This window comes from Mustela erminea, chromosome 5 (genome assembly GCF_009829155.1).
Source record: "Mustela erminea isolate mMusErm1 chromosome 5, mMusErm1.Pri, whole genome shotgun sequence".
NCBI lineage: Eukaryota > Metazoa > Chordata > Mammalia > Carnivora > Mustelidae > Mustela > Mustela erminea.
In genome coordinates, this window is record NC_045618.1 from 61298820 (window position 1) to 61317593 (window position 18774).

The following is an 18774-nucleotide window of genomic DNA, read 5'->3' on the forward strand; positions in this document are numbered from 1 at the left end:
TCAGGCTTCTGTGTGATTATTCAGTTCTGTGCCTTCTTCATTTAAGAATTCAAATTCAAGAGTGAAAGGCTGATACAGAGTGCATTTGTTTGAACTGAAAAACAGTAGCAGACTTTTATGATAGAAAGTCAGTCTGGGTGCATCTGGGTTGTTCAGTTGGTTGAGGGTTCAACTCTCATGATCTTGGGGTCATGGGTCAGCCCGCATAGGGCTCCATGGCCTGTGGGGAGTCTGCTTAAGATTCTATCTCTCTTGAGGCACCTGGGTGGCTTAGTCAGTTAAACATCTGCCTTCTGCTCAGGTCATAATCCCAGGGCCCTGGGATCAAATCCCACTTTGGCTCCCTACTCAGCAGGAAGACTGATTCTCCCTCTGCCTCTGCTGCTCTCCTTGTTTCTGCTCTCTCTGTCAAATAAATAAAATCCTTAAACAAAGATTCCCAGAGGCACCTGGGTGGCTCAGTGGGTTAAGCCTCTGCCTTCGGTTTGGGTCATGGTCTCAGGGTGCTGGGACCAAACTCCACGTAGGGCTTTCTGCTCAGCAGGGAGCCTGCTTATTTTATTAAGTTATTTTATTTAGTTAAGTTATTTCATTAAAAAATAAAATCTCTGGGGCACCTGGGTGGGCTCAGTGGGTTAGGCCTCTGCCTTCAGCTCAGGTCATGATCTTAGGGTCCTGGATCCTGGGATCAAGTCCTGCATCAGGCTCTCTGCTCTTTCTCTCTGTCTGCTGCTCTGCCTACTTGTGATCTCTCTCTCTCTCTCTCTCTCTGTCAAATACATAAATAAAATCTTTAAAAAATAATAAAAAATAAAATCTTTTAAAAAAAAGATTCTCTCTCCCTCTCCCTCTGCCTCTTCTCCCCCCAATCTCCCTCTAAAATAAATCTTTTTTTTTTAAGATTTTATTTATTTATTTGACAGAGAGAGATCACAAGTAGGCAGAGAGGTAGCCAGAGAGAGGAGGAAGCAGGCTCCCCGCGGAGCAGAGAGCCCGATGTGGGGCTCGATCCCAGAACCCTGGAATCATGACCTAAGCCAAAGGCAGAGGCTTTAACCCACTGAGCCACCCAGGCGGGGCGCCTGGGTGGCTCAGTTGGTTGGACGACTGCCCTCGGCTCGGGTCATGATCCCGGAGTCTCGGGATCGAGTCCCGCATCGGGCTCCCGGCTCCGCGGGGAGTCTGCTTCTCTCTCTGACCTTCTCCTCGCTCATGTTCTCTCTCACTGTCTCTCTCTCAAATAAATAAATAAAATCTTAAAAATATATATATATATAGCCAAGGGGCACCTGGGTGGCTCAGTGGATTAAGCCTCTAATGACCTCAGGTCATGATCTCAGGGTCCTGGGATCGAGCCCCACATCGGGCTCTCTGCTCAGTGGGGAGCTTGCTTCCCCCCTCTCTCTGCCTGCCTCTCTGCCTACTTGTGATCTCTCTCTCGCTCTCTCTGTCAAATAAATAAAGTCTTTAAAAAAAAAAAAAGATAGTCAATCTGATTTGGCTGATGGGCACAGAGGTTTGGCTTTGCACATAGGATATACAGTGGGCATTTTGCAAAAATTGAATGATTTAAATCTGCAGCTCCATGGTTTGAACAAAAATACATTTAGAGTACATATTACAACTTCCCATTTCAGACAAGATGGAGTAGCAGAGACCAGATTTGCCCTCCTTCCAGAAACAATCAACTAAGCATAAAAACTATGAAACAACGGTTTTCAAGATGGTGGACACCAGACAACAAAGACAGTGATCCCTGAAAGACAAAAAACAGATGAGATGAGCCCTATGATTGCCTTAGCTTACTGCTTTAGAGAGTTTCCAGGATGAATTGCAGGGAGGGAGAACACAGGCAGTGCCATGCAGGCTCCCTGAACTGAGGAGATAGCTCAGAGTTTGTAGCAATCCAAACTCTGTGCTCACAACAGAGTGCTGGTGAGAAAAAAGGTGCATAGAGAGAGAATTCTGGAAAGGGCCCCTCCCCCCCAAGTATTCAGCAGAGCACTACTTATCATGGAAATGTTAGGAAATTACTTGAGACTAAGGAATGAATCATCCTAAATAATTAGAGGGAACAGTAGCCAATATTCAGAAAGGACTGGAACAGTGACTGTTCCCATCAATCAGATTGGAAAACCTCATAATTTTATGAAGCATTGGTTGGAGTTCTTAGAAGAGTCTTGCCTTAGCAGTGGGGACAATTTAGCCCCAGTTTATTTATTTATTTTTTATTAACCATAGTTGTTCATCCCATTTAATAAATTTTAAAAGCAACACCTGAAGGGATCAAACTATTTCTAGGTAATGTAACTGCATCTCAGAACAAACCTCAAGAATGTTTACAGAAGGGGTGCCTGGGTGGTTCAGTGGGTTAAAGCCTCTGCCTTCTGCTCTGGTCGTGATCCCAGGGTCTTGGGATTGAGCCCTGCATAGGGCTCTCTGCTCAGCAGGGAGCCTGCTTCCCTTCCTCTCTCTCTGCCTGCCTCTTTGCCTACTTGTGATCTCTATCTGTTAAATAAATAAGTAAAATCTTTTTTAAAAAATGTTTACAAAAATACAAAAACAACCAGCATGCGAAAACACAAAATTTACAGTGCCTGAGGTCTAATAAAACATTAGCAGTTGTACAAATAAGCAGAAAAATGTGAACCATAGTGAGGAGGAAAACCAATTGACACCAACCCAGAATTGACACTGATGTGAGAATTAGCAAAGAGATTATTATAGCTGTATTCCATATGTTCATATAGCTAAGTAGAGACTTGGAAGATATTTTCAAAAATACACAAGTTGAACTTCCAGAGATGGAAACAAATGAATGAGATGAAAAGGCATGAGTTGATGGTTTGATGAAAAGCCAATGAGATGATGGAATTAACAACCGTTTAGATACTGCAGAAAAAAAGATTAGTGAACTTGAAGACATGAAACTAGAAATTGTCTAAAATGAAACACCAAAAGAAAACAATTTTAGAAATGAATAAAGAAGTACATAATACATAATACATAATAGATAGAAAGTTGGCTTTTTAAAATATTTAAAATTGGGAAAAATGCAGGCATCAACTAAAAATGGGTGAGAAGGCATATTGTTTTTGTTTAATTATATGTGAAGGTATGTGAACAAAAAAAGAGATGATCTTGAAAATGCCACTCCAGGTTCCATCTTCCTTCTCCATTTGCATATGACTTTGCTCCTGTGATCATCCCCTCTCCCCCTGAAGCATCCTTTTCCTCCTCTCAGCTAGCTCATTCCCCTTAGTACATGTATCCACCAGTAGCTGCATTTGGGGAAAACCCTTCCTTGACCCCCACAACCCAGCACCACAGTGACTGCCCAGTGGCTCTACTCCATTCACAAAGTTTCTAATGTCTGCATCTGCCATCCCAACTTCCTCATCTCTCATGTACTCTTTAACCCACTCCAATGTGGCTTCCACTCAGACCCACCTCTCCACCAGAATTCCTTTTGCTGTATTTGCCAATGACTTCTTTATCAGTTATTCTCTATAGTTTACCACTCCCTCCTTTGGCAGTTTTTACCACTTCCTGCTCCTTGGCTTCTAAAACACCACCCTTTTTTGTTGTCTTCTTACCTCCCTGGCACCTCTTTATCAGTTTTTTTTGGCTGACAGCTTTTCACTGCAACTCCTAAATGTTACTATCCCTATCCTTGGCTCTCTGTAGACTCTGTACACTTCTTCCCCTGGTGATCTCACCCAATATCTCAGCTTTTTTTTTTTTTTTTTTTAATACATCCACGTACACCCAGATCTCAAGAGTAGATCTCTAACCCAGATTCCCCTTTGGGCTTGAAGCCTATACTTCAAACTATCTACTTGACAGCTCCACTTGAATGTCTGAGAGGCATTTCAAGTTAAATTCAAAACTAAGCTCTCAATCTCCCAGCAACATAAAATAGTGACTCTTTCCACACAGTTATTCAAGCCTGAGAATTCTCCTTAAGACTTCCTTCTCAGAGCACCTGGGGGGCTCAGCGTTCAACTCTGAGTTTTGGCTGGGGTCATGGTCTCAGGGATCCCAGTTGTGGGATCGAGTCCCACTTTGGCTTTGGGCTCCATGCTTGGTGGGAGTCTGTTCAGAGAATATCTTCCTTTGCCCCTCCCCTCATTTGTGCTCTCTCTCTTTCTCTAAAATAAATAATTTTTGAGGGGCACCTGGGTGACTCGGTCAATTAAGTGTCTGCCTTCAGCTCCTGGGGTCCTGGGATAGAGTCCCACATCAGGCTTCCTATTCAGCAGGGAGCCTGCTTCCCCCTCTCCTTCTACCCCTCGCCTTTCTTGTGCTCACTTGTGTTTGCTCATGCTTGCTTATGCTCTCTCTTTCTTTCAAGTAAGCAAATAAATAAATAAACCTTAAATAATCTTTTGAAAAGAGTCCTTTCCCTTCTTCCCACATGCAGTCCAACACTGAGTCCTGAGATTCTATGTCCAAAAGCTGTCTTAAATGTGTCTGCTTCTCTTCCACCCTTGTGGTGTCTAAATGGGGTGTCTGTCCAATCGGAACGGGGCCTACAGAATGGAGGGCAATGATCAGGTGGAAGTCGGTGGCATGGGCGGTGAAAGGATTCGCCTGAAGCAAAACAAAAGAGATAGACATTTATTGAATATGCCACAAGGGAGCCATGGGGAGGACAGCAGAGGAGAGGTTGTCTGCCAGGAGAGAGTGGGTGGGAGCTGTTTTTAAGGAAGGAAGGTGAGGACAGTTTGAGACTATGGAATCTTCCCTTTTTTGGTAACTGTGCCTAGTTGTAGGAGCCCATTGGTCAGTTAGGACCTAGGGAGGTTTTGAGGTGGGTGGCCTGTATTCAGCCAGGTGTTGCTGTGGGCTCTTCCTGCATTCCATCGCTCCAGCCTGTTTGCCTCAAAGCGGCCTCTGCACTCTCACTATTACCAGCACCCTCATGGCCAAGCCACCATCATCTCTCATGGGAATGATTGCAGCAGCCTCCCGATTATCTCTACAGTTTTGCCCTTACCCCCTTCAGACCTTTCTCCATGAAGTAGTCACAGTAAGCTTTTAAAAGATAAATTGAATAACATTCTCCTGCTCTAGTATTTCAATGACTTTCCATTACTCTTAAGATAAATATCTAATCTTGGGACATCTGGGTGGCTCAATCGTTGGGTGTCTGCTTTCAGCTCAGGTCATGATCCCAGAGTCCTGGGAATGAGACCCTCATTAGGCTCCATGCTCAACGGGAAGCCTGCTTCTCTCTTTCCCACTCCCCCTTCTTGTGTGTTCTCTCTCTCTCTCTCTCTCTCTCGCTGTCTCTGTCCAATAAATAAATAAATAAAATCTTAAAAAAAAAAGTAAAATCTAATCTCTTCACCTTCAGTCTGCAAACCTTGCCATTTGGCTTCTTATTTCTCCAGCTTTATCTGTACTGCTTTCCTCCCATCTTTCATTCCCAACTAGTCATTCCTGCTTTGTGACTTCACATTTTTCCTCCCTCCCCCACTGTTTATCTGATTAACTCCAGTCACCCTTTAAGAATTTTATTTATTTGAGAGAGAGCGAGAGGGCACAACCAGGGGTGAGGGGCAGAGGGAGAGGGAAGCAGTCTCCCCACTGAGCAGGGAGCCCCATGCAGGGCTTGATCCCAGGACCCTGGGATCATGATCTTAACCGAAGGCAGACACTTAACCCACAGAGCCACTCAGGTGCCCCAGACTCTCATCCATCTTTCATTAATCAAATATCTCCTTAGATATCTTTCCTGACTATCCAATTTCAACTGTTTCCCCAATTTTCTCTCTCATAGCACATTGTGCTTTTCCTTCATAGTTTTACTACAGTTGGTAAATATACATTTATTTGAGGTTTTTTTGAGATGTAACTAATAAGTTTGTGTGTGTGTGTGTGTTTTAAAAGATTTTATTTATTTATTTGACAGACAGAGATCACAAGTAGGCAGAGAGGCAGGCAGAGAGAGAGGAGAAAGCAGGCTCCCTGCAGAACAGAGAGCCTGATGCAGGGCTCAATCCCAGGACCCTGGGATCATGACCTGAGCCAAAGGCAGAGGCTTTAACCCACTGAGCCACCCAGGTGCCCCAGTTTGTGTGGTTTTTTGTTTCCATTTTTTAGATTGTAAACTCAAGGAGGGCAAAGCCAAAGTCAGTCTGGATATTTGTTACTTCTCCTCCATCTGTTCTCTTAGAAGAATGGTCTGGCACACAGCCAGCGCTCATTAAATATTTACTGAGTGAAATGAATGAGTGCCTTAAGTGCTTGAAAACCCTGACCTGTTCTCTAGGAGTAGCTCTGAATCTCTGCTTAAAATCTGGATAAGTTTTGGGACACGTGGCTGGTTCAGTCGGTAGAGCCTGGGACTCATGATCTCCCGGTTGTGAGTCCCAGCTCCTTGTTGGTCATAGAGCATACATTAAAAAACAAAACAAAAAAAACAACAACAAAAAAAACTGGATAAGTGTTATTAAAGTTAGGACTGGGGTGCCTAGGTGGCTCAGTCACTTAAGCCCCCCACTCTGGGTTTTGGCCCAGGTCATGATCTCAAGGTTGTGGCATCAAGTACCGCCTGGGGCTCCCCACCAGCGAGGAGTCCACTGGAGATTCCCTGTCCCTCTCCCTCTTCCCTGATCACATGCTTTCTCTATCAAATAAATAATCTTTAAAGTTAGGGCTGAGGGTAGGTGAGGTGACGATTTCCGCCCACAGACCCTTTTTAAACCTCACTGGCTACTCTCCACCCTGCGCAACCAAACACTCCTCTGCTCTTGCCAACAAATAAAGAGGATTGTGACATAGACTCTAACAGTGATGGCGTTTATGTCTCAAGCCCGGAATATGACGCTGGCGGCTCATAGCTCCTTTCAGGCAGGCAAAGTGCACCACTCCCCTCCCCCGCCCAGACCTGGGGCCTCTGACACCCGAAGCCTACAAGCTCCTGCTGTTGCCTCAGTTCTGACCTGCCGTACAGCATGGCAGCTTCCAAAGGCGTGGTCCCCAGAACGGCTAGCCGTACAACATGGCCGCCTACAGAGCGCGAACCGCGCCCCCTCCCGCCCAATCACCGGAAGTTTCCATTTGAAAGCCCGGCGGCAGACCCGGTCGCTGGTGCGGCAGTTACCGAGGAGCATCCTTTGAACCAGGGCAACGAGGGCTGCGGGCAGGAGCTGCAGGAGCCTGGGTTCGACTCTCCCGGGGCGAGGGATGGAGCTAGATGTGGGGCGGGCGGAGTGGTCTGGGAATGGAGAATTTTCTTTCTCCCGACTTCTTCCCCTGGCCGAGACAGGCCAGGTCGCGCTCTCCGGGGGCCCTCCACCTACTCCGGCCCCCAAACCCAACCCAGGGTAACGTTCACCTTGCACCTTTCAGACCTCAGCTGCGCCGCCTCGTTACGATGACCAGCGTGGTTAAGACAGTATACACTCTGCAGCCCCCCGCTGTGCAGAGCGGCGGCCTGCCGGCAGGTGGGTATCCACACAGCCCTGGCCCAGCGGGGTGGTCAGGCGGAGGAGTACGAGGGAACAGACCAGTGGCCAGAAAAGGGGGGCGTGGGCTGGGAAAGGCCAGTTTATCAGCTCTGACAACCTGCTACCTCCGCTAGAACTAGGCTCTCTAGGTTTATGACGGGAGTTGGGGCAAGGGCCCTGTGGTAGGATTTAGACGTGCCCTCCCCCATTCCACTTCCTGAACCTAATCGTGCTGCATTTACTAATTAGATTTAAGTTGCTGATTGTTTCACAGTATTATTTCCTCAAGCTAGGAATACCCCCCCTTTTTTTTTTAAGATTTTATTTATTTATTTGACAGAGCGAGCACGTACAAACAAGGGGAAAGGGAGAAGCAGGCTCTCCACTGAGCAGGGAGCCAGATGCAAGGCTCAATCCTAGCACCCTGGGATTATGACCTGAGCTGAAGGTAGACACTTAACCGACTGAGCCATCCCAGGGCCCCAGGAATCCCTTTTAAAACAGTTGCCAGTTTGATTTCCAGATCTGGGCTACCTGGAGGGACTGGATTTGTTGTCAGGGAGAAGGGAAGAGAGTCCTTTGAGAAGTGTGATTCTGGGAGGCACCAGGGTTTGCACCTTGTCTCGTTCACATTTGTTTCTGCACCGTGTCACTTATACAGTAAATTGTCAATCAATTGTAGGGTGAAGTAAGAGAGAGGGGCCAAGCCTAGCCAGAGTTTTCCATAACCTTGGGAAAAGAAATAGGATTAAAAACAATTTTTGATTGCTTTGCCATCTTGCTTTGTGTTGCTGGGCTTGTGGTTGAAAGTCATGTAGGCTCTTGAGCTCCTTAATCTCAAGAGCAGGGCACAAAATAAGCTTCAAACATCAGAACCTGTGGGGACAGATTTGGAAGTAGCTATTTAGGACTCCTCCCAGGGGACTCTGTGCTGCTGGTAGATGAGCAGTAGAGGATTGATCTATAAATAAAAAGGGTTTCCTCAAAAGGCTTAAAGGTTGGTTGGTTGGTTGGTTGGTTTGTTTTACCTGACCTCCGAACACCTAAATGGTAATCTGGCATCAGTAGGACCTAGGAGTTATTGGGAGGTAGAGGGGAGCATGCCCCTGCAACAGCATTTGCCTTGGAGAGCAGTGCCCTCTCCTTGAGTGGAGACTGGCTTTCCCCAGCCAAGTTGGAAGTTTTTAATCTCCGCTTTCTATCCCTGTCCCAGTTTTATGATCATATATAACCTAAACATTTTAACATTTTAAGGCTATCTCCTACGTTTTTTGCCTACCTAATATACACATGTAAAAAAGAGTCCAAAGTTAGAAAATATTATGCCATGAAGAACAAGTCTCTTTTCCTTCCTTGACCAGCTTATCCAATTCCCCTCCTTAGCATCTCTCATTTTTTAAAAAAGATTTTATTTGAGAGAGGGCGGGGAGGGAGAAGCAGACTCTTTGCTGAGCTGGAGAGCCTGCTTCGGGGCTCAATCTGGTAACTCTGGGATCTTGACCTGAGCCAAAGGCAAGCACTTAGTCAACTGAGCCACCAGGTCCCCCACCTCTCTCATTAAGCCACCCAGGTGCCCCACATCTCTCATTTCAAGAAGATAGTCTTTGTTAAGTCCTGCTAAATTTTTTCTACAATGCAGTCCTTAGGCTTTAGCAAGTACAGATTATTAGAATTGATTCCAGTCAGCAAAGAGTGGTCATTTTGATCACTTTATTAATACCTTTTCACCTGGGGGAGGATGTGTTACTGTGCATAACTTACTAATACTCAGAAGAGGAGGTAAATATGTTCCCCCAAGGTTACCTTTTACTTGAAAACAGAGACCTGGGGTGCCTGGCTGGCTCACTTGATAAAACATATGACTCTTGAGCTCAGGGTTGTGAGTTCAAGCCCTACATAGGGCATGGAGCCTACTTTAAAAAATGAATAAAAAGATTAAAAACAACTATGCAACCGTTAAAGGAGAACTTCGCAGCAGCTTGAGTGTAGCCTCCGAAGAGCGGGCAGAGGGCAGAGGGCGGAGGATTTTTGCAAGGTGTTTCAGTTCCACTGGTCCTGGAGGAAGGCTCCAGCTGCGCATCAGCCCTGCTGACAGCTACGTGACCCCTCTTTTCATTCTTCTCTTGTATTAATGTCCACTTTCATGCCTGTCCCCTTGGCCGTTCAGTTTGCCAGATCATCAGGCTTTTGGCTATCCTCAAGTATATTGCACTATCACCTTCCAAGGATTTTGTTTTCCATCCCCCGTTAGTCTAGAAGTGTATTCTTCTGAATTAGTCCTTGCAAATTGAGACAGGCCAGAAAATACAGGGTGCTGACAGCCTGGAACGGAGCTGACATAGCATTTCTTCGGTTGAGTCATGACCATTGAGGTCTCAGCAGCTTGTCTTCCTTTGCAGACACACAAACTCGAGCCACTTCTAAGAGCCTGCTACCTGTTAAGTCCAAGGAAGCAGATGTTTCCAGACTTCATTCAGGAGGTTCAGAAAACGATGTTATAAAAGTCACTAAACCAAGACGAGAGAACGGGTGAGAGTTGAATCATTGGTACCCGATGAGAACATCTTGCTAGAGGTTGCTCGGTATCAAGATTTAGAAAAGAGGGGTTTTGAGAGCACCAGGCAGTCGGAGTCCGTGGCCCTGAACAGCGGTGTGTCAGAACCGTCTGTGTCGAACAGTTCCGAGGAGGTCCAGCAAGGGTTAGGATAAGAGGTACTTTGTTTGCTCTGAGTGTGCAAATAGCTGGACCCTGGCCAAACACCAGGCTTTAGTGGTGTTCGGGGTGTGTGGGGCTGCTTGTTAACTCAGGTTGCTTGTCTGAGTGTCGTCCTGTCCCAGGTAGCGTGCTTGTTTCCCTATACTCAGTTCCCACGTCAGCCAGCTTGACAGGGCGTAGCTATACCACTCTGACCAGGAGCAGATCAGTCGGGCCATTGAGGTGGGCCAGGAGAGGAGCCCATTCCCTATTCATAAGCCTTTTTCCAATAGTCTAGGCTCAAACGACAGCACATGGGCCCTCTGAGCTTCTCAAGCTGTTGGCATTGTATATGGTCTCTGGTTTTTTCCTCAGAAATCCAGGCTCTTTGTTCTGCCTTGTTCACAACACACAGAACAGCAGTGCTACCATTCTCTGATTTCTTTATTACTTTTTAAAAAAAATTTATTTGATAGAGAGCACAAGCAGGGGGAGCAACAGGCAGAGGGAGAGGGAGAAATAGACTCCTCGCTGAGCAGGGAGCCGGAGGCAGGGCTCGATCCCAGGACCCTGGGATCATGACCTGAGGCTTAACTGACTAAGCCACCCAGATGCCCTCTTTGTTACTTTTTTAATTGCCCCAAGTCTACTTATGCACAACATTATATTAGTTTCGGGTGCACAACATAATGGTTAGCTATTTGTATATATAGCAAAATGATCACCACAGTAAGAGGAGTGAACATCATGATTTCTTTGTTTTTGCTTCTCTAGGCAGGTAAAAGCTGCAGACCCTGCCACGAGGAAGAACCTCAGAAAGAGGTGAGCATCAGGGTAAGCAAAAGTTGGCCACCATTTTAAGGTGGAGGCTCTCAGTCCTGGTTGTGCCTCAGAAATCACTCATAAGTTTGTTTAGTGTGTGACAGCCTGGGTGCCACGCCAAAAATCTGAGTGGAATTTTCAGTGGGGAGGCACAGCCCGGTTTGAGAACCACTGGCAGGGCTAGGATCTTTAAGGCTCCCATCTTGAGAACCAGACAAGAGCTTTCTGGGTTCCATGCCAGGTTCACTGCTGATTGGACTTCAAAGCCACCTATAGCCGTGAATAGGTGGATAGGAGGGTGAGCCTGCGGGATATGAGGCATTGCATGTGGTTAGTGACTTTAAAATGGTGGTAGTAGAAATCCTGGGGGAGAATCCATCTCTCTGTTTGAGGATAGCTTGTCTATTTTGCTTCTGAAGATAGAACTAATACAAGCTGGAAAATTGATAGAAGTAGGTTCTAATTACAAATCTATTATTTGTGCATGTCTTGAAAGTTCTGAAGATAGGGGCCCTGGCCGGCCCAGTTGGTCGAGCGTGTAACTCTTTCTTTTTAATTTTTTTAAAGATTTATTTTAGAGAGTATGTGCAAGCAAGATAGGGGCACCGGGAGAGGGAGTGAGAATCTCAAGCATGTTTGACTCCCCACTGAGCGTGGAGCCCGGACATGGGGCTCGATCTAATGACCCTGAGCTGACATCAAGAGTCAGGCACTCAAATGACTGAGCCACTCAGATGCCCCAAGCATGCAGCTCTTAATCTCGGGGCTGTAAGTTCGAGACCCAGTTTGGGTGTAGAGATGACTTAAAAAATAATTTTTTTTTTAAGTTCTGGAGATAAAATACTACTCAAGAAGGACTCTGAGGGCACTGAAAAGTTAATGATGATGATGGCTATTTATTGTTATATGTGTCGGCTATTATTTATTGTTTACTATTGTTTACTATGTTACCTGTGCTAAGAATTCTACATGTATTCTCTCTCTTATTTTTCACAGTAATAGAATTATGAGTTGTGTGTATTATCCTAATTCTAGAAATGAGGAAACAAAGTCTCAAGAGAGGTTATGTAACTTACTGAGGGTCAGATGCTACTATATAATGAAGCCAAGAGTTGAACCCCTGTTTGGATGATTCTGTAGCCCATTTTCTTATACCTCCACTTCTTCACCTAAACACAAATTATCATTACAGCTATAAACCACTGAGTAAACAGAAATCAGAGGAAGAGCTCAAGGATAAGAACCAGCTCTTAGAGGCCGTCAACAAGCAGCTGCATCAGAAGTTGACTGAAACTCAGGTAAGAGACCCCCACCAGACCTCTGTCATCACCGCACTAGGCAATGGCTGGCCTCTGGTGGGATGGCCCCGGGACAGGAGAAGCTTGTCTTGCCCGGGGGCCCGAGTGGAGGAAGAAAGAGGCCAGGCTTTTGCTGTGCAGGTATCAGAGCACACCCTGTAAGGGGAACAGGTCTGTACTGTCTGTATGGCACCTCCATAGGGAGAACTGAAGGACCTGACCCAAAAGGTGGAGCTGCTGGAGAAGTTTCAGGACAACTGTTTGGCAATTTTGGAGAGCAAGGGCCTCAACCCAGGTAAGAGACAGTGCACGGTTGCCTTCGGAGGAGTCAGTGCATGTGCCCCTTCCTGAGGTGGGGCGGGGGTGGGGTAGTGGTTGTGGACTGTCTGTCAAGAGTCCCAGCCTAGCATCAGCTGGTCCATTCAGTGCAGGGTGCTTAGCAAAGCAAGAAAGATTGGGAGTATCTTTTTTTTTTTTTTTTTTTTTTAAGATTTTCTTTATTTTTAAGTAATCTCTACACTCAATGTGGGGTTTGAAGTCATAAGCCCGAGATCAAGAGTTACAGGCTCTGTAGCCTGAGCCAGCCAGATGCCCTGAGGAGCTTTTCTTTGTTCCCTTGTGGTTGTGGACAGAGGACTATCTCCTATCTGAACACTTCATTCATGCCATTCATTTGGTGCCAACAAGTGTGACCTTGCAAATAGACCAGAAGTATTTTCTTTTTTTCAAGGTAGATAGCAAAGTAACTTTCCCAAGTGGGAAAAGACAGAAGTGATACTTTATCAAGGGCTCCTAAACCTGGCTCATCAGCAGAATCGCAATGGTTAAATGTGATTTTGGTTCTGACCCTGTCCCTAGAGAGTAGAGTCTGTAGCAAGAATGGGAGTGGAAGCAGGAATTGCCCAAGGACTGTACAAGAGCTTCAGACTGAGTTGAGGAGCCTGAGAATACCCAGTGAAGGGGCCTAGGCTTCTCTGAATTCAGGAACACTGAGTTTGAATGCTGCTGATTAACATGTGCATTTTAGGATATATTCTTTATGGTTACCATACATTTTTATATTATTTTAATTTATAATGCATATGTACTACTTTTACCAAAAATAATAATTCTGAAGCCCAAATGCTTTATTTTTTTTTTAAGATTTTATTTATTTATTTGACAGAGAGCAAGAGAAGGAACACAAGTGAGTGGGAGAGGGAGAAGCAGGCTTCCCGTTGAAGAGGGATCCCGATGCAGGGCTCAATCCCAGGACCCTGGGACTGTGACCTGAGCCGAAGGCAGACATTTAACAACTGAGCCACCCATGCGCTCCAAGCCCCAAAACCTTTAAAAAATAGTTTTTTGTGGGGTGCATGTGTGGCTCAGTTGGTTAAATGTGGGACTTTTGATTTCAGCTCAGGTCATGATCTCAGGGCGATGGGATCTGGCCCTCTGTCAGGCTCTCAGGGAGCCTGCTTGAGATTCTCTCTCTCCTTCCTCCCCTCACCTCACTCCACACTCAAGTGTACTCTCTCTCCTCTATAAAATAAATCTTTAGAAAAAAAATTTTTTTAAATATTTTATTTATTAATTTGAGAGAGATACAGAGAGAGAGCACAAGCAGGGGAAGAGGGAGAGGAAGAAACAGACTCCCTGCTGAGCTGGGAGCCCGATGTGGGGCTCAATCCCAGGACCTTGAGATCATGACCTGAGCCGAAGGCAGACTCTCAACCATTTGAGCCACCCAGGCGCCCCTAGAAAAAATTTTTTAAATAAAAATGGGTCTTTGTATTATAAAAAAAAAAACCTCAACCGACACATTTCCTTTGTACAAATTTTCTGCTAAGCTGAAGGGAAAGCAGAATGAACTTTTAACCATATCCAAAGCTAGAGAGGAGGGAGATAAAATAAAGCTCTGACAGTAGGTGTAGGTGACCCTGCCAAGGGGAAAACTGCCAGACTCTTCAAGAAGTTTCCCTCATGAATACTCCTGTACTTGTCCATGGAGGGGTTTTTAGTTTTTGTTTTAGGTGCGGTTCCCTAAGCAAGGCTGACTTTGTCGTTTGCATCAGTTTTAGGCAGTGAGGCCCTGGCATCACAGCAAGGATCCACCACCGATCACACGGACTCTATGGTGAGGGCATGGGTGTGAGTGGGCGGGGGCCAAGTGACTATGGGGCTCTGCCGGGCCAAGAAGGGCTCTGCCACGTGCTCAGCAAACCCCAGGAAGCTGCATTTATTTTCCATGATAGTGGAAGACAGCTATGTATACTCCAAATAGCATATTTCACTTGGAAGGCAACTTTGTGCTTACAGATGTGAGTGAGTCTGAGTTGAAAATGTGCTACTTTAAGACACTTTTTTTTTTTTAAGATTTTATTTATTTATTTGACAGAGAGAGAGATCACAAGTAGGCAGAGAGGCAGCAGAAAGAGAGGGGGAAGCAGGCTCCCTGCTGAGCAGAGAGCCCAATGTTGGGCTCAATCCCAGGACCCCGAGATCATGACCTGAGCTGAAGGCAGAGGCTTAACCCACTGAGCCACCCAGGAACCCTTTTAATTCACATGTTAACATGGACATGTATAGAGAACTTTGCGGTTTCTTTCTTCTCCACTTTACCAAACTTCTCCCCTGGGCCATTTATTGAGAACTGTAGGATGGAAAGGTCCAGCCTGGAGTAAAATTGGCTTCTCCAGTAGTAAGTAGGAAGGTGGTTGTTTGGGCTAAAGTCTTTGAGATTCTATGCCCTCTTCACCAGGAAGATCAGTTGTCATCTTAGAATCATAGAATTCTAGCTACGGAAGGCTTCCTCCACCCCCTAGGGCAGTAGTCACCTCTTCAATGGCTACTCTGTTTTGTGTAACATAGAGCGCAGGGAAGTAGGGTGATCTGTCCATCGCTTGGACTGAGTTCCTCCAGGGGTGCCCCAAGAAAGAGCCTGGCACATGGGGGACACTCAGTAAAAGAAAGAATGGAAGGATTGTTAGCAATCATCTAATCAACTCTCATTTCATATGAAGAGATTAGTTTATATGAAGAAAGTTTTCACGTATCCGTAACGATTTGTTACTACATTGTACTTTCCTCTTAGTTGCTGCTAGAAACTTTGCAAGATGAGCTGAAGTTTTTCAACGAAACAGCCAAAAAGCAGATGGAGGAGTTACAGGTGAGAGGCAGACATCACCTTGAGGCAGGATTACCATTTCCTGCCATGGTGGGTAGGGCTCTGGAGGATTCTTCCTTTTCATACATTTCTTTCTTTTTAATAAACTGCTTTATAATCATAGATTTATAGGATAGTTGCAAAGATAAATACAGAGAATTCAGTGCCCTTAATATTAACATCATACATTATCATAGTATATTTGTCATAATTTAAAAGCCAACATTAATGCATTACTATTCACTAAATTCCAAGACTTCACTTGATTTCACCATTTTTTTCAACAACTGATTTTCTCTTCCAAACACTCAGAAATGTTCACATCTACAGGGCTTGAGGCAATGTACAAAACACTAGGTTGCTCAGTGTATGAGGTGGACCTGTGTGACAGCTCTGCTTTGGAAACTTGGTATCTCAAGGAAATCTGTAATAGGAAACCCGGATTGAGTCTAGACTGCTTTGGACTGCTTGGAAGAATCATGGGCCAGTACACTGAATCCTAGAGGATTTCATGGCTCCAGTTTAGATATAGGATTCTGTAGTAAAGAGAGACCATTCCTAAAACCAGCCGAGATAAACAGATCTAAGATTGAAAAATCTCATGTCAATATTCGCATCGTCTTCTCAAGGGAAGAGAAGCATAGTGTCCTTAAATGGTATTGCCTTTCGTGTGACTCAAAGTCCTGTGGGTGTTCGTTTGTTTCTTCCTTCCTTTCTGAATGTCTTTACATGCAGGCCTTAAAAGTAAAGTTGAAGATGAAAGAAGAAGAGAGAGCCCGGTTCCTAGAACAGCAGACGTTATGTAACAGTCAAGTAAATGACTTTACAGCAGCCCTTGAGGAAATGGAACAGCTATTAGAAATGTGATAAAAAGCAAGTGACCAGATGGCTCCCACAAAGGAAGCCACTTAGGACATCTGCTTCTCGGCCATGACCTTCTAGGACTCACTATCCCCAGAATGGAAACAGTTTCTGCAGTAGGATTAAGGACAGTCTATGCTGGAATGGCGGTTCCTCCTTTAGGCAAGCGTGCGCCCCCCTCAGACTGATGGGCCCTCCTGAACCTTGCACATACAGAATCGAGGCCAACAAGAGAGCCCCTCTGTCCCCAGAAGCTTGGATTGACTCTCTAGCCAACAAAGCGAACGGCAGGCCATTAGAATCAGGAGACTAAACTAGCCACAGCCAGACGATCCCAAAGGTCACATTCAGATGCATAGGAAGAAAACCTTAATTGTACCGTGGAATACAGAGACTCCATGGGAGAGATCACTGAGAAGCAATGCTGTCCCCTTCTAACTTGGAACACACTTTGTCTAATCCTGGTTGGGCTCTAGACCTCATTGTTAAATGAATGAACGTGAAGTTACTGGAAATGGCTTAATAAATGAGGGTGAAGGTTTAGATAGAAGTAACACCTACCTGAAATAATACAACTTGGAGCTTTTAATCTAAATCACTTCTGCTTTTATTTTTTATTAAGTGCTACTTTTAAAATAAACATTTCTGTGACTATCCAGACTGCAACACTGAGAAATGAAAATAAGCCATTTAACTGACCCATGTCCACCGAATACTCTTGGCCTAATCCAGGGAACAAGTTCAAGACTCCAGTGTAACCCACAATATTTTTCTTCCACTTCAGTGCTCTGTGGCTAGCCCTGCTGTCTTCCAGGAGCAGAGCTGGTCTTCTGAGGGTGTCTGCTGTTTGTGGCAGTAGATGCCTGACTCCATCCTCCAGCTGTGTGTCACTAGCTGCCTGTGCCCTCTCTATATTCCTGAGCCTGGTTCTCTTCTGCTCTTTGCATAGCCAATCCAGGGCCTGGCCCCATGGATCCCTAGTTAGCTAAAGTCCATGGTAGGCTTCCCTCTGGTTTACTAAGGCAGAGCTCTATTTCATTTCTTAGTCGATCTAGGCAGACTTCAGCTATCTTCCGTGTTTTTCTGCATCTCCCAATTTCTACACTAACCCCACCCCCCTCCACTCTTGAGCATTGAGACTACCACACAACCAGGCCAAGGAACACCCCCACCCTGACTTTAGGGCTAAATTTCTTTGCCTTCACACACACATTCACACAGTTGGTTATGTCCCCAAAATCAGACGTACGTAGTTACATAACTCACCAGTCAAAAGGGCTGAATATTTTCTTCTACCCATTTTCAGCATGTTTATAGTTTAAAAGATTATTTACCCAAATGAATGTATAATTGGCATTTCTGCCCCTCCCCCCACAAAGTTCTACTTCCTTCTTGGAAAGAGAGCGGGAGAACTCAGCTGTGGGATCCTCACCTCCTTGTCAGGCCGCCCTAGTTAACACCTAGGAACGTAACTTCCTCAATGCCTATGACTCCTCTAACCCAGCGCCGAAACCCTGTTCGCTGGTGGCCAGCCAAGGGCCTTTGCCTCACCAGCTCCCCTCTGTGCTCCTTTGCCTTTTCTGTTGCTTCCTCCTACCTTTGTTGCTCCATCTGCCTCTCTCGTGGAGGTGTTCGGGATGATTCATCTGTTCCGTAGGCAGGATGAACTCATGTTAGGAGAAACTCAGCAGACAGTAATTCATACTCTCCAATCTGCTGGGTGCTCTAGGAAACTTTAATAGAGAATGGCATTCTTAACCTCAAAGATGCTTACCATCTATTTGGGAAAACTTGTATGTGTAGGTTACATGTAAGTGAAATAACAAAGAGCAACACTTTACTAACTGGGTTGTGTGGCATAGGTATGTACTCTAGTAGTTCACTATGGGCTAGTTTGGTTGGGGAGGGCTTCAGGAGGAGGCAGACCGGAGACTGAAGGAAGAGTAACATCTGGAGAGGCTAGCTAGAAAGTGGAGGACATTCCAGATCAGTAAACCTGTGGTGGTTCAGGGAGAGAAGCAAGGTCAGGTCACAGGCAGCTCCGCTTCCTTTCCCCCCACCTCACCCTCTGCGTATCTTCCACCTGGCTATTCCTGAGTTACAGCCTGTGCAGTAAATAAAATGTTTCTCTGAGTCTGTGCCAGCCAATTATAAACCCAAGCAGGGGACTGTCATTGGAACCTTCAGGGAGAAAATCAAAGTATGAAAATGCTGAAGGAAAGAATAAAGAGCTGAAGGGATATCCAGATGAGTCTTGGGGAAGTGAGTTAGGCAACTGGGCTTATGCAGAGGTTCACGGTAAGAGGAGATGTCTGTCACTTAACTGACCATTTGTACTCTGCCATCCATGGGGCCTATACCCATGATTCCTTGCTGTATTTCTCAGGTAATCCTCATTACCATCACAAGGTAAGCACTATTACCTCTTTATGCAGCTGGGGAAAGAGACTCACAGATGTTAGGTTAATTTACCCAGGGTCAAACACCAAGCAAATA

General features: G+C 45.5%; 1 protein-coding gene across 1 annotated transcript; it reads left to right on the top strand.

Moving 5' to 3' along the window:
• Positions 1-6843: 6843 nt before the first annotated feature.
• On the top strand, positions 6844-18417 carry KNSTRN (kinetochore localized astrin (SPAG5) binding protein). Its single transcript, XM_032343285.1, has 9 exons — positions 6844-7171; positions 7360-7454; positions 9857-9986; positions 10927-10974; positions 12167-12272; positions 12474-12567; positions 14327-14388; positions 15346-15420; positions 16153-18417. Exons 1-9 carry the CDS (start codon positions 6963-6965, stop codon positions 16282-16284), a joined length of 951 nt encoding a protein of 316 aa, XP_032199176.1. The 5' UTR covers positions 6844-6962; the 3' UTR covers positions 16285-18417.
• Positions 18418-18774: the final 357 nt, after the last annotated feature.

Bases quoted from the DNA above. Each gene is read 5' to 3' on its own strand.
- KNSTRN (XM_032343285.1), top strand. From the start codon at position 6,963: ATGGCAGCTTCCAAAGGCGTGGTCCCCAGAACGGCTAGCCGTACAACA. The intron at 7,172-7,359 runs GTTCGACTCTCC...TGCACCTTTCAG, and splicing joins CAGGAGCTGCAGGAGCCTGG to ACCTCAGCTGCGCCGCCTCG. The intron at 12,568-14,326 runs GTAAGAGACAGT...CGTTTGCATCAG, and splicing joins GAGCAAGGGCCTCAACCCAG to TTTTAGGCAGTGAGGCCCTG.